Below are 13,453 nucleotides of genomic sequence, written 5' to 3'. Positions count from 1 at the left end.
GAGAGAGACAGAGAGAGAGAGAGACAGAGAGAGAGAGAGAGAGAGAGAGAGAGAGAGAGAGAGAGACAGAGAGAGAGAGACAGAGAGAGTGCATGCATGAGGTGTAAAGACCACAACTGTCATCTCCCTGTGGTATTTCCATGCAGCAACTACCCAGCCAGGTAATTGAAGCTCTGCATCCCAGGTAGTTTTTGCAAAGAAAGTGGGTAAGTAGGGAAAACAAACTGGAGGGTTAGGATACACTGGTCTTAGAATAGGCAAGTAGACTTGAAAACACATGTACCAGGACCATGCTCTACAACTTGGGCCACAAAGCCACTCTGTGAGGGTAAGCTAGGTGTTATAATGAATAAAATACTAAGCCTAGAGTCTGGGAGATGCCTCAGACATTTACTGGCTGTATAACCTCAGACAAATCACTTAATTTCTGTTTGCCTGAGTTTCCTCATCTGTGAAATGGGGATAATTACAGCACCTATCTCTCTGGGTTGTTGTGAGGATCAAATAAGATTATATTCATGAAGTGTGCTTGGTATTACATAATAGGTACTATATAAATATAAGGTAATTTTACTCTTCATAATTAATAATGATCATCATTTTTGCTACATCAGTCCATCAATATACATTTGTTAAGCACCTACTCCATGCCACACTACTTGGCAGAATTTTTTATTATACTCCCTTGCCTTCCTTTAACTGTTTTTTTTCACTTTTAATTTAACTTTTTTTTACCTTTTTCACAGTTTTGGTATAATTCTTTATCATTAGTAAAAAGTGTATATATGTGTAAGTTCTAAAATAATACTGTTGTTTATCTTTATTTTGTTTGAAAGAAAAGCTCTTTTTTGGTTCAGAATACACAGCTGTAGTTTACTCTATGGAAGCAATGCAGTGCCTTAAAAACTTAATTTGGGGTCAGAGGGACTCATTTCAAGTCCATCTCTGCTCCCTGTGTGACCTGGTTTCAGTCACTAATCCTCTCTGGGCCCAAGGTTCCTCATCTGTAAGATGAAGGTGTTGGGATCATTTTCTTCTTTGTCTTTGTATTTCCTGTGCCTGTCACAGAGCTTGGTTTAATAGAACAATTTAACAAATCAGGTTTTATCACCATTTATTAGTGAGTACTAGAGTGTTGTGGATTTTAAAATTAATATCCAATAACTATTATATTTTATAAATTTTTATTAATAATAAACTAACATAAAAAACTTAGAGTGAAAAGGTACTAAACTGATTTCAGCCATGCTCATGAAGGAGAGAGAGAGAGAAGGGAGGAGCTGTAGAACTTATAAAACAATAACATGACCATGCAAATGTGGAGGTGCAGGAGAGATTAAAGGGAATTTTTGGGAAATGTTAAGGTACTTATGGGGGATGAAGTCCAAGGTTCAAAATCTCCATTTATACAGTGTTAATGTGCTATGCTCCACTTTCATATATAAAAATTCATACTATGGCATCCAATGATAGTCTGGTTTTTGAGTATTGCATTTCTAATATGAATAGATTTTAACAACACAGTTTTTCTGGTCATTTGCATAAGAACTAATTGTTTCAATCTCTAGGTGGCAGTAGATAATTTACCTATTTTAAAAAACCCATTATCAGTTGCTTCGTAGTCCCATTTACTTCCATTTCTTAATGAATTTGACAAAAAATCTGTTGCCTGTAATAAATTAAGAAAAATATTGGAATATATTTAGTGATTTCTTCTTAAGTTTCAGTCATAATAAAATGTGTCTATGCATATTTTAAATGGAACTGGTTGCTTACGTTTTCAGGTAAAATTTCTACATTGGTATTGAACAGCTTATCTCCAGGATGTTTAATATTTCCACTTATAAAAACATACCTGTTCCCACAAAAAAAAAACAAATAAAAAATAAAATTATATTTCATAGCAACCTGTAGAAAAACAACAGATTCTTTAATGGTTTTAAGAATCAAGAAAACTGTCTAAACACAAAAATCAAAGAGAATGGATGCATTTCAGATTCTTTTAAGTAAATAAGATAGAGAATGTGAGGGCTAATGAGGGGATGGTTTATGTACTTCATTATCTTCCTTGTAATGTCAAGAAAATTGAGAAAGCCTTCCCAGAATGTTGATAAATTTATGGGAGGATTGAGATAAAAATCCCATAGGACAGCATTGGATCAGTGGTTGTAACTGCACTGCAAGAGAAATTACTCAGATTGATGACAACACATATCCTTTAGAACAGTGATTCCCAAAGTGGGCGCTACTGCCCCCTGGTGGGTGCTGCAGTGATCTAGGGGAGCTGTGATGGTCACACTTTTTGTATTACATTCTATTCTGAGTTCAATAAATAGTTTCATAATTTCCAGGGGGCGCTAAGTAATATTTTTTCTGGAAAGGGGGCGGTAGGCCAAAAAAGTTTGGGAACCACTGCTTTAGAATATCAGAGTATAACTAAAGAATATACATGAGTTCAAAATCCAATAAGGAAGGAATATATGCTTTTAGAAAAGAGAAGTTTAGTCTATCTGATGGTTGGAAAAAAGAGAACCCAAAGAAAGATAAAATGAAATTGGTACCAAAAGAAAAGAGACCAAGAATTAAGGGTTGAATACAGAAGCAGCTAGGTGATGCAGTGAATAGCACTATGGTTTTGGAGTCAGCAAGATCAGAGTTCAAATCTGATCTCAGATACTAGCTGTATGATCCTGGGCAAGTTACTTAACCTTTATTTGCCTCAGTCCCTCATCTGTAAAGTGGGGACATGCCAGAGAAGGAAATAGCAACCCACTCCAGTATCTCCCCCAAGAACATCCCATGGACAAAACCCATGGAGTCTTATAGAGTTGGACATGGCTGAATGACTGAATAACTCATACAACAGAAGCACAAAGGTTAGAAGGTAGAAAGGAAATAATAAAAAAAAAAGAAACAAAATTGCAGATGCAGAACCTAACAGGAGAAAAAACAATCAATAAACAATTGCTGAGCACTGTGGTGCTAGGCACCAAGGATACAGGTACTAAGAATGAGACGACCCCTTCTTGTAATGAGCTTACGTTCCAATTAGACAGACAAGTACATGTGTAAATTATACAAAATAGATTAAGTTTAAAGATCTTCAAAGTAGTAAAATAGAAGGGCATTCAGGAGAGAGGACTATTATATTTGGGGAATGGGGAAAGTTTTCATGGAGGTAATAACGTTTGTGTGGAAGGACTCTGAGGAGAAATTGAAAAAAGCATGTGGGAGGACCACTGCAAAGACACAGAGATGGGGGGATGGCGTGTCACAAGGGAGATTCAGAGAGAAGGTCAGTTGGGGTTGGATCCCAGAATGTGGGAGATGGAGTCATAGCCAATGAAGCTGGAAAGATAGGTTGAGGGCATGTAGGTCTGTAAAAACTAAACAGGGGAATTTACATTTCATCCTATAGGAAGCCACAGAAGATGACTGAGTAGGGGAGCCACATAGATTTCACTATGACTGCTATGTGTAAGATATAATGAAATAAAGAGACTTGAGATGGAGAGACCAATCAGGAGATTGTTGCCATAATCTAGGAGAGAAATGATGAGAACCTAAATTGAGGTGGTAATAAGAGATAGGCAGAAATAGCCAGATTTGGGATATAGTTGGATATATGGGATGAAGGGCAATGAGAAGAAAAGAATAACACTGAAATTTTGAGCCTGAGAAACTGAAAAGATTATGTTTTCAAAAGAAATAGGGACGAGGATAGGGTTTAGAGGGAAAGAATGAGCTCTGTTTTAGACATGCTGATTTTGAGAGATATCTGGGACATTCAGTTTGGTGATGCATGACTGAAGCTCAGGGAAGGGAATGGCTGTAGCTATTGGTAGGAGGATGAGAGTTAAACCATGGGAGTTGATAGTGGAGACTGAAAAGGACCTGGGACAGAACTTTGGATTGTGGAACACCCACAAGTTGGGGGCTTGATACAGAAGATGAGCCAACAAAATAGACTGAGGAGTTATCAGACAGACACTCAGAAATCTAGTCAGAAGAGTGTCATGTTCTAAAAATCCAGAAAGGAGAAAATATCCAGGAGGAGAGGGTGGTCAACAATGACAAATTATGGGGGCAGCTGGGTAGCTCAGTGGATTGAGAGCCAGGCCTAGAGATGGGAGGTGCTAGGTTCAAAACTGACCTCAGTCACTTCCCAGCTGGGTGACCCTGGGCAAGTCACCCATTGTCTAGCCCTTACCACTCTTCTGCCTTGGAGCCAATACACAGTATTGACTCCAAGACGGAAGGTAAGGGTTTAAAAAAAAATGTCAAATTATTAAGTTGAAAAGGATGAACATTGAGAATGAACACCCCCCCCAGACACACCCACACCCACACCCACACCCACACAGACACAGACACACCCACACACACAAATCATTATGTGATGCTGACAAATACATTCTTTTGTAGAAATACTTACTCCTTTATTTTCAATGGGTTACTAAACTTCATGAGGATATAGTCACCAGCTTTTGGAGAGAGAGCCCAAAAAATTCCTCTTCTAAAATAAGCTTTTTCCAAAGAATAGTTCTCATAGGCTTTTAAAGAAGTGAACAAACTCGCAGGAGGATTTGAATGCAATAGATATAATTCATTTTTTTCAAAATCAGCATCCTGTCACCAAAAGGAAAATGAAATCAAATACATAGATACTTTTGATTACATTGTGCATATGTAGAGTTTAAAGTAGTCTTTAGAGGCTACAAATTGTACATTTTCTTCTCATTTCTATGCTTGTTTTGCATGATGTTAAAAAAAACTCTCAAAATTATTATAGCATAGCTCATAACAGGACTAGGAAACAGAGGATCTGGTTTCTAGTTCTGGCTTTGCCACTTACTGTGTGACTTTGGACAAGTCACTTAAATGCTCTGGGCCTCAGTTTCCTTAGCTGTAAAATGAGGGGGCTTGACTGGATGACCTATGACGTTCCTTCTGGCTCTAGATCCAAAAGTAATAACAACAAAAATCATAATCAACATAGAAAATTGCTGAAGGGCCAAAACAGAATTCAACATGTATTTACTGGGTTAAGATCACATAGACACAAAGAAAAGAATATAATTCATTTTTTATTTAAAATTTGATTTAAAAATTCCTGAACTCAAACACCAAAAAGAGAAAATTCCCACACATAGAGCAGAACACAAAAAGAAGATTCCATAAGAGGGCATGAATCTCAAGTTCATGTCACTTTAAAAATACATATGATAAATTCTAAATTAATTTCAAAATTGTCCTGCTAACCTGTGTTTCTTTTTATTTTCTTTGGTATATTTAACCTTTGTTACAATGGTTCTTCCCAACTGACTTAAGAAAGGGAAAAAAAGTTGTAACATACAAAGCATTGTCAAGTAGCTCCCCAGTGGCCAAGATTCAGAATTTATGTCCCTGTGTCCTCCCTGTCAGGAGGTGGGTAACATGCCTCATGATAGGTCCTCTAGAAACATGGTTGGTTATTGCTTTGATAAGAGTTCTTGAGCCTTTCAAAGTCATTTTTCTTTCCATTGATCTTGTTTCTGTTTTTTAATCTTGTTTCTCCTCATTTCATTCTTTCTATTCATTCTACCCAGGACTCTCTGAAATTATCTTTTATTTATATGGAGGAATATTACTTTACATTTATATACCACCATTTTTTTAGCTTTTCCTCAATTTTTGTTTACGATTTCTTAAAATGTTGTGTCCAAGATATTTTTAAAACATAGTTTTCGGGAATTCCAATGATTCTTAAATTATCTCTTATTAACCTACTTTTCAAATTAGTTATTTTTGATATCATATATTTTACATTTCTTCTGTTGATTCTGTTTCAATAGTTCTTAACTGTCTCATGGAGTTACTGATTTGTTTGGTCTATTCTAATTTTCCATATATATATATTTCTTAGGTGCCTAGCACCAGATTCCCTGGGCCAGGACTGCCCTGGCAGCTGGTTACTGTGGCTTTCTCCCATGAAAGAGAACATGTACCAGGCTTTCTCTGATTATGCCATTAAAAACTACCTTGCTCTGGCTTGGCTTTGCTGGAGATAGGACTGAGATAGCTGACTTTTTCCAGTTCTGGGGTGGAAGAAGGTGGTTACTACATTTCATCATCAGAGTTATTGATCATTTTTTGGCCTGCTGCAAACTTCAGGGATTGGCTGGAGAGATATGCAGGAGATGGAAGGCAGCTCTCCTGGCCGGAAGTCTGCTATAATTTTAGATTTGGAAGACATCTCAGACAATAGTCATTCCAATTTTATTTTAAAAAGGAGGAAAACTGAAGCCCAGAGAGGTCAAGGAGCACCCCAAATATGTAATTAATAGCAGTACTGTCCCAACTCATCAAGAAAACTCCTGAGACTTCTGCAGTACACAGTGATGTCCTCATCCTTTGAGCTGATGCACTTACTCTTGTCATTTTATTTATTATTTTACTTATTATCTGTGACATTCATCTCTTTACATATAATCTTGTTATAGTCCTTCTTAATATGATATTTCCATCTTTCCCATTGATAAATGATAACGATTTTTAACATACATTTTCCATTTTCCAAAGCTTTGCGATCCGAATTCTTTCTTTTCTTCCCTTCCCTCCCTGCTCTCTGCTCCTTTCTAGCAATTTGGTCTAGGTTATATATGTGTAACTACACAAAACACATTTACATTCTATGAAAGACATATAAAACAAAAGCCAGAAATAAGTGAAAAATAGTATGCTCCAATCTGCATTCAGACTCCATAAGTTCTTTCTCTGGAGTTGGATGACATTTTTCATCACAAGTACTTCACAACTGTCGTAGATCATTGTATTACTGAGAATAGCTAAGTCCTTCACAGTTGATCACAGGACAATATTGTGTCCAACATTTTTCTGGTTCTCACTTCACTCTGCATCAGTTCATGTAGGTCTTTCCAGGTATTTCTGAAATCATCCTGCTCCTCATTCCTTATGGCACAATAGTATTCCATTATAATCACATACCACAACTTGTTCATCATTCCCCAATTGATGGACATTCCCTCAATTTCCAATTCTTTGCTACCACAGAAAGAGCTGCTATAAATATTTTTGAACAGCTAGGCACTTTGTCTTTTTTATTTTTTCTTAATCTCTTTTGGACATAGACCTAGTAGTGTTTTTTTCTAAGTCAAAGGATATGCAAGTTTTATAGTCCTTTCTTTGGGCATAGTTCCAAACTGTTCTCCAGAAAGGTTCCCAACTTCAGCAACAATGATTTGGTGTCCTACTTTTTCTACCTTCCTTCCAACATTTATCATTTTCCTTTACTGTCATATTTGCCAATCTGAGAAGTGTGTGATGGTACCTCAGAGTTGTTTTAATTTGGGTTTCTCTACTCAGAAGTGATTTAGAAAATTTTTTCGTATTATTTTTTCAGAAAACTGCCTATTCATATCCTTCAATCTTTTATCAATTGGGGAATGACTGGCATTATTATAAATTTGACTCCATTTTCTACATATTTAAGAAATGAGGTCTTTATTTGAGACTTACTGTAAAAATCTCCCCCAGCTTTCTGCCTTCCTTCTAATCTTGTCTGTATTGGTTTTGTTTGTCAGAAACTTTTTAAAAGAATCAAAATCATGCATTTTATATCTTGTAATGTTCTCTATCTCATTTGGTCGTAAATCATTCCCTTATCCATAAATCTGACAGGTAAACTATTCCATGCTCCTCTAATTTGCTTATAACAGCACCTTTTATGTGTAAATCACATGCCTATTCTAATTTCTTCAATTTCTTTTTCTTCTCTTATTGCCATAGTCAGTATCATTACAGTTCTTGAACGGCTCTCTTACATTATTTTGGTTTTTTATGTATTTATGCCATGTATCCCTAACTTGACTTACTCCAACACATATGCATGAAATAAAGATCTGCTCATGTCCAGTACCTCCATCTGGTAAGAATAATTAGCAATTGATTCAGAATTCTGAATATACTTAATTTGTGAAACATAACTCACATTTATATCAAACTATCAGGTTTATAAAGTACTCTTTACAACAAACCTATGAGGCAGAGGATGAAAGCGATAATATCACCACTTTACGCATGTCTAAACAAAGACTCAGTGGTCAATCATGCACCCTCACAAGCCCAACATTCTCTTGATGCCTAGCTTTTAAAATAAAGTAGCTACCATCAAAGCTATTTGATATTCATTAAACAAAAATGTGGTAAAACAAAAGCCAACAAGCAATTACTTTTAAATTGAAACATATCTTACTTCCAAATTCTGTATTTTCCCAGGCAATGATGAATACTTTCCTATATGTTGAAAGAGAGAAGGTTTAAATCGAATACGTAGCTTCTGTTTTTCCTTCTCACAGTGAACCTTGGGGAAGAAGAGAAATCATCTTTAAATGAGAAAAAAATCCTTATTGAACTAATAATTTCTTTATAGGACTTTAAGTGTTTTTAGAAACCTTAATTATGATGTATAAGTAATTTTCCAATAAGTAATATAAATTTATATTTCTTTGATTAATAGCAAAGATGGGTGAGAAAAGCTTGTACACTCAAAATTTTCATCCTAAGCTTATCTTCCTAAATTCTCTGTTATGCTGAATTCTACTAGCCAGTATTTCCAGGCTGGCCTCATTGAGTATTTGTGGAATCATATTTACTGTTTTACGTTGTTTCCACTGTTAAGACTGTGAGTTCTTTAAGGGCAAGGACTGTCTTCTTACCTTTCTTTGAGACCCCAGGGCTTAGCACAGCACATAGCAGATGCTTTTTGATTGACTGACTAATCACACAATGATATCTGAGGCTCATAAAGATCTCCCTTATGCCATTGCTTTGAATAGTCAAAGAAAATTCAAATTATGTTCAACACAATTTTAATAGTAAATGTATTTCTTTATATTTTTATTCTCTGAAAATATACCGATATGTATATCACAAACACAGGATTCATTATATGTATGCATTTGTTTTTGTTTAATTTCATTTCTTTTAAAAATTCTGCTCCTCCACCTCTCCCAGCTCATCTATATGCTGTACACCTATGTGTGTGTGTGTGAGTGTGTATATATATATACATAAATATATATATATATACACATGTATATGATACCATTGTATAGTGACTATTAACCAGAGTTTGTTTGCTGTTTCCTGTCAGTTCTTCTGCATGGTCTTTCCCCTATATCTGGTATGTAACCGTTCCTAGTCTCTGTTTTGGAGAATCTTTGCTTCCCTCGAAGATCACCCCAAGTGTGACTTGCTGTAGGAAGTCTCTTTTCATTTCCTCAGTGGCTAACACCCCCCCCCCCAATTACTTTGAATGTATTTACTTATGAGAGTACTTCTTTTTCCTCTGATAGAATGTGAGCTCTTTGGGAGCTGAGTTTTTTTCCTTCATCTTTTTTATCCCCAGTACCTAGAGTCATGCCTCATACAGAGTTAATGGTCACTCAGTGGCCTGTGGCTTGCCTCTTGTTATTGTGCTAGGCTCTGACAATACCAAGATGAAAGTAAAATGATCCTTGTCCTTGCGGACTGTGGATTTTAAAATTAATATCCAACTAAATATTATATTTAATAAAGTTTTATTAATACTAAACTAACAAAAGAGACCTAACTAAAAGGTTACTAACTGGCCCGCTCCCAGGAGCAAAAGAGAAAGAATGAGGCTGAGCCTGGGAACTTATATAAATAAGACCATGCAAATGTAAACAAAAGGTATAGGTAAGAAAGGAATTCTGGGCAATGCAGTCTTTAGGAGTTTCAAGATTTTCCAACTATACATGACCTTAATTAACAAAGTGGTTTCATAAAAGATGGACACCAACAAATCAATACAAAATATTCCTAAACTAATTTGGGGGGCATTTTGACCACCAAGCAAATCAGGAAAGGCCCCTTGGCAAACAAACAAAGGTTTCCATTCTCTTTTCAGTAGGGCATTCAACATGACTGGTGACTTTTTGACAACTAGATTGCATCACATAATTATTTTGTCAAAACATACTTGCATTCATAAAACAAATACTCACATTATCTCTTTCTGGATTACATATTTTCACATATAATAAATGATCCAAAAGCCAGTCTATGGGTTTATCTTTGTAGAACATTATGAAAAATTGCACTATGAAAGGTAAGTCTTTGGTTTTAAACAGTTTTCCTGGGGGGGGGGGGAAGGAAGAATTAATCCAATTAAAAATGCAAACTATTTATCATATACATTTACATAGATATACAACCATCAACTAATTAATAAATATCATGCACCTATACTAAGTTAGAGAGACAATGACAAAAATGAAAGTTCTGAACCTCAAGGAGCACTTACATTCTACAGGGAAGAGTAACATGTACACATATCATTCAATATGAAATAAAAATATTAAGAAAATATGAGGGAATTTGGGGGGGGGGAGGAACATTTAGGAGGATTGGAGGCTTCATACAGCAAGTGGTGCTTGGGCTGAGCTTAGAAAGAAGCTTTAGCCATGGAGAATTCTTGATCATGATGTCCTAAAGGTAAATATTTTTAAAGGACTCCCTTAGATGTAAAATTTAGGCAGCCTGAGGCTAGCAGTGTAGGGGGAAGAGAATGGGACCTGGATGTCCTTTTTTGGAATGTCCACTTTTGAAATGAGTCTCAAAAATGCTCTATGACCTTGGATAAATTAATTCACCTGTCTGGGTCTCAAATTTCTTCAGAGAGTTACCCTAGAGAACTGATCTTGAAAATTCTGGTAGCTCTAAAACCTTCTCACTCACTTCCCCACAGGGTTAAGACACTATTTTCTGAGATAACTGCTTGATGATATTGCAAGAGACAAGGAACTTCTGGAGAGTATAACCAAGCCTTCTTAGAATTCAAAAGTCTAATTTCCTCATTTTTGGTCATTTATTAGATGGTTTCCTGGATCCCTCACTGGGTCTGTGATCACACTGACATGCAAATCACAAAACATCCAGGCTTGTCCATCCTGACTGGGCAACTCCTGAATATGGCTTCCTGAAAATCCCCTGAAGGGCTCCCCCTCCACATATCTTGGAGGGCCTTCCTGGAATTCTTCTGACATCTAAATGATACGAATGGAGATAATTAAAGTTCTTTGAGGATCGGAACTATTTTTTCTTTTTGTATCGCTAGCACCTAGCACAATGCTTGATACATAGGTGGAATGTAATACATAAATGCTTGTTGAATTTTATTAATATAAAATTTGTATTCATATAATTCATATAAAATTGTGTTCCTATTAAAACCGTTGCTAACTCTGTAATGAGAATACTATGTGAATGAAGCAGGTTAAATAATACAGTAATACTTCCAGATCTTTCATATGATGCCATTTTATAAAAACTTTTACCTTCCATCTTAGAATCAGTACTGTGTACTGGTTCCAAGGCAGAAGAGTGATAAGGGCTAGGCAATGAGGTTTAAGTGACTTGCCCAGGGTCACACAGTTAGGAAGAATATACTATTTTTAGACTAGATTTTTATTTGATGACCTATTTTGAATGAAGTACAGAATTATTGATAATACATTTTAAAAATCCTTACCTTTTATCTTAGCATGAATACATATTATTGTTTTTAAGGTAGAAGAGTTCTAAGGGCTAGGTAATAGGGGGTTAAGTGACTTCTCCAGATACGTAGTATATGAAGCCATATTTGAACCCAGAACCTCCTCTCTTCCACCCTGCCTCTCTATCCACTGGGCCATCTAGTTGCCCTGGCAATATTTTTAGTAATAAAAATATTAACAACTAGCATTTACATAGCACTTTAAAGTCTGCAACTTAAAAATAAAAACCATTTATTTCTGTATCCCCTTCCTGATATCTTCTATGTACATGATGGGACTTATCTAACTCTTTGAAGGCAGGGACTGTTTAATTTTTATCTTTGCGTTTCCAGCACCAATCCAGTGCCTGACACACAGAAGATACTTAAAAATGCTTACTGAGTGTTGATTTTGATTTTGTGGCTATTGTTATAGTTGAGGAAGCTGTGCATTTTATTGTGATCTCTTTTTCATTCTGTATCACTTCCTAAAAATGAAGTGGTTCCATATTCCTTTCTCTTCTTCATATTTTTTATTCTTAATTGTGCTGTATGTCAAGAACCAAGAATCTGCAATTTTGTCAGGAGCGCTGATCCAGATCGCTATCCAGTTATGATTTCATGGATAAATCTTAAGAGAATTACATGAGGCTCCAGATTGGTCATGCAGCTATAATATGCCTGAAACCGGGTAGACATTGATCTTCCCAACTCCAGGTCCAGCTTGGTCTACATTATACTATCCTAGTCCCTCACCTTTTCAACAGTTGATGGCCTTGTAGGTTGTTTAAAAGTTATGTGCCATTAAATATGAAATCATCACAAATCATGCATATCACTATGTTTTTCCCCTTGAAAAAACATCTTTAGGGCTATAGTTTTAGTATAAATCATGGGTAATAAGCATTCTATGGCTAACTTTCTAACTAATATTATATACTACCAAATTATTTTCCCAAAAGGTACAGCTTCAATTCACAAGCTTATTAGCAGGGTGATTTGGTTCTTGTTGACACATGGTAGACTTCCATCCTTGTAAAGTCTGTGTTGGCCAGCATGGGTGTCATCTAACCCAATGTTATGATCATATGTGATATTGGAATATGCACATATGTAGGACTGAGGGGGAAGGACGATTTTGCATGCAGTTCCTTTTACCAGAAATCAAAGGAAAGCTCAGTTGCCCATAGTTCACTTTCCCTCCCCACACTCTTTTTTTTTTTTACATTTATTAATATTCATTTTTAACATGGTTACATGATTCATGCTCCTCCTTTCCCCTTCAACCCCTCCCCGCACCCCCCCCTACCCATGCGCATTTCCACTAGTTTTGTCATGTGTCCTTGATCAAGACCAATTTCCAAATTGTTGGTAGTTGCATTGGTGTGGTAGTTTCGAGTCCACATCCCCAATCATGTCCACCCCAACCCATGCGTTCAAGCAGTTGTTTTTCTTATATGTTTCCTCTCCTGCAGTCCTTCCTCTGAATGTGGGTAGCATTCTTTACCATAAATCCCTCAGAACTGTCCTGGGTCATTGTATTGCTGCTGGTTCAGAGGTCCATTACATTCGATTTTACCACAGAATGTCAGTCTCTGTGTATAGAGTTCTTCTGGCTCTGCTCCTTTCGCTCTGCATCAGTTCCCGGAGGTCTCTCCAGTTCGCCTGGAACTTCTCCAGTTTATTATTCCTTTTAGCACAATAGTATTCCATCACCCGCATATACCACAGTTTGTTCAGCCATTCCCCAATTGAAGGACATACCCTCCTTTTCCAATTTGTTGCCACCACAAAAAGCGCAGCTATGAATATTTTCGTACAAGTCTGTTTATCTATGATTTCTTTGGGGTACAAACCCAGCAATGGTATGGCTGGGTCAAAGGGCAGGCATTCTTT

At 36.4% G+C, this 13,453-nt stretch overlaps 1 protein-coding gene across 1 annotated transcript in view; it reads right to left on the bottom strand.

Moving 5' to 3' along the window:
• Positions 1–13,453, bottom strand: part of MGAT4D (MGAT4 family member D) — a 142,716-nt gene that overhangs the window by 23,285 nt on the left and 105,978 nt on the right. The window contains exons 8-12 of the mRNA XM_044681705.1: positions 10,029–10,159; positions 8,255–8,362; positions 4,436–4,629; positions 1,777–1,855; positions 1,588–1,669 (exon numbers count right to left, since the gene is read on the bottom strand). Of these exons, the coding sequence (XP_044537640.1) occupies positions 1,588–1,669; positions 1,777–1,855; positions 4,436–4,629; positions 8,255–8,362; positions 10,029–10,159 (594 nt within the window). The remainder of the gene's footprint in view (positions 1–1,587; positions 1,670–1,776; positions 1,856–4,435; positions 4,630–8,254; positions 8,363–10,028; positions 10,160–13,453) is intronic.

Source organism: Gracilinanus agilis, chromosome 6 (assembly GCF_016433145.1).
Source record: "Gracilinanus agilis isolate LMUSP501 chromosome 6, AgileGrace, whole genome shotgun sequence".
Taxonomy (NCBI): Eukaryota; Metazoa; Chordata; class Mammalia; order Didelphimorphia; family Didelphidae; genus Gracilinanus; species Gracilinanus agilis.
Note: the sequence above shows the minus strand (reverse complement) of the source record. Positions and strands in the feature narration are given on the sequence as shown.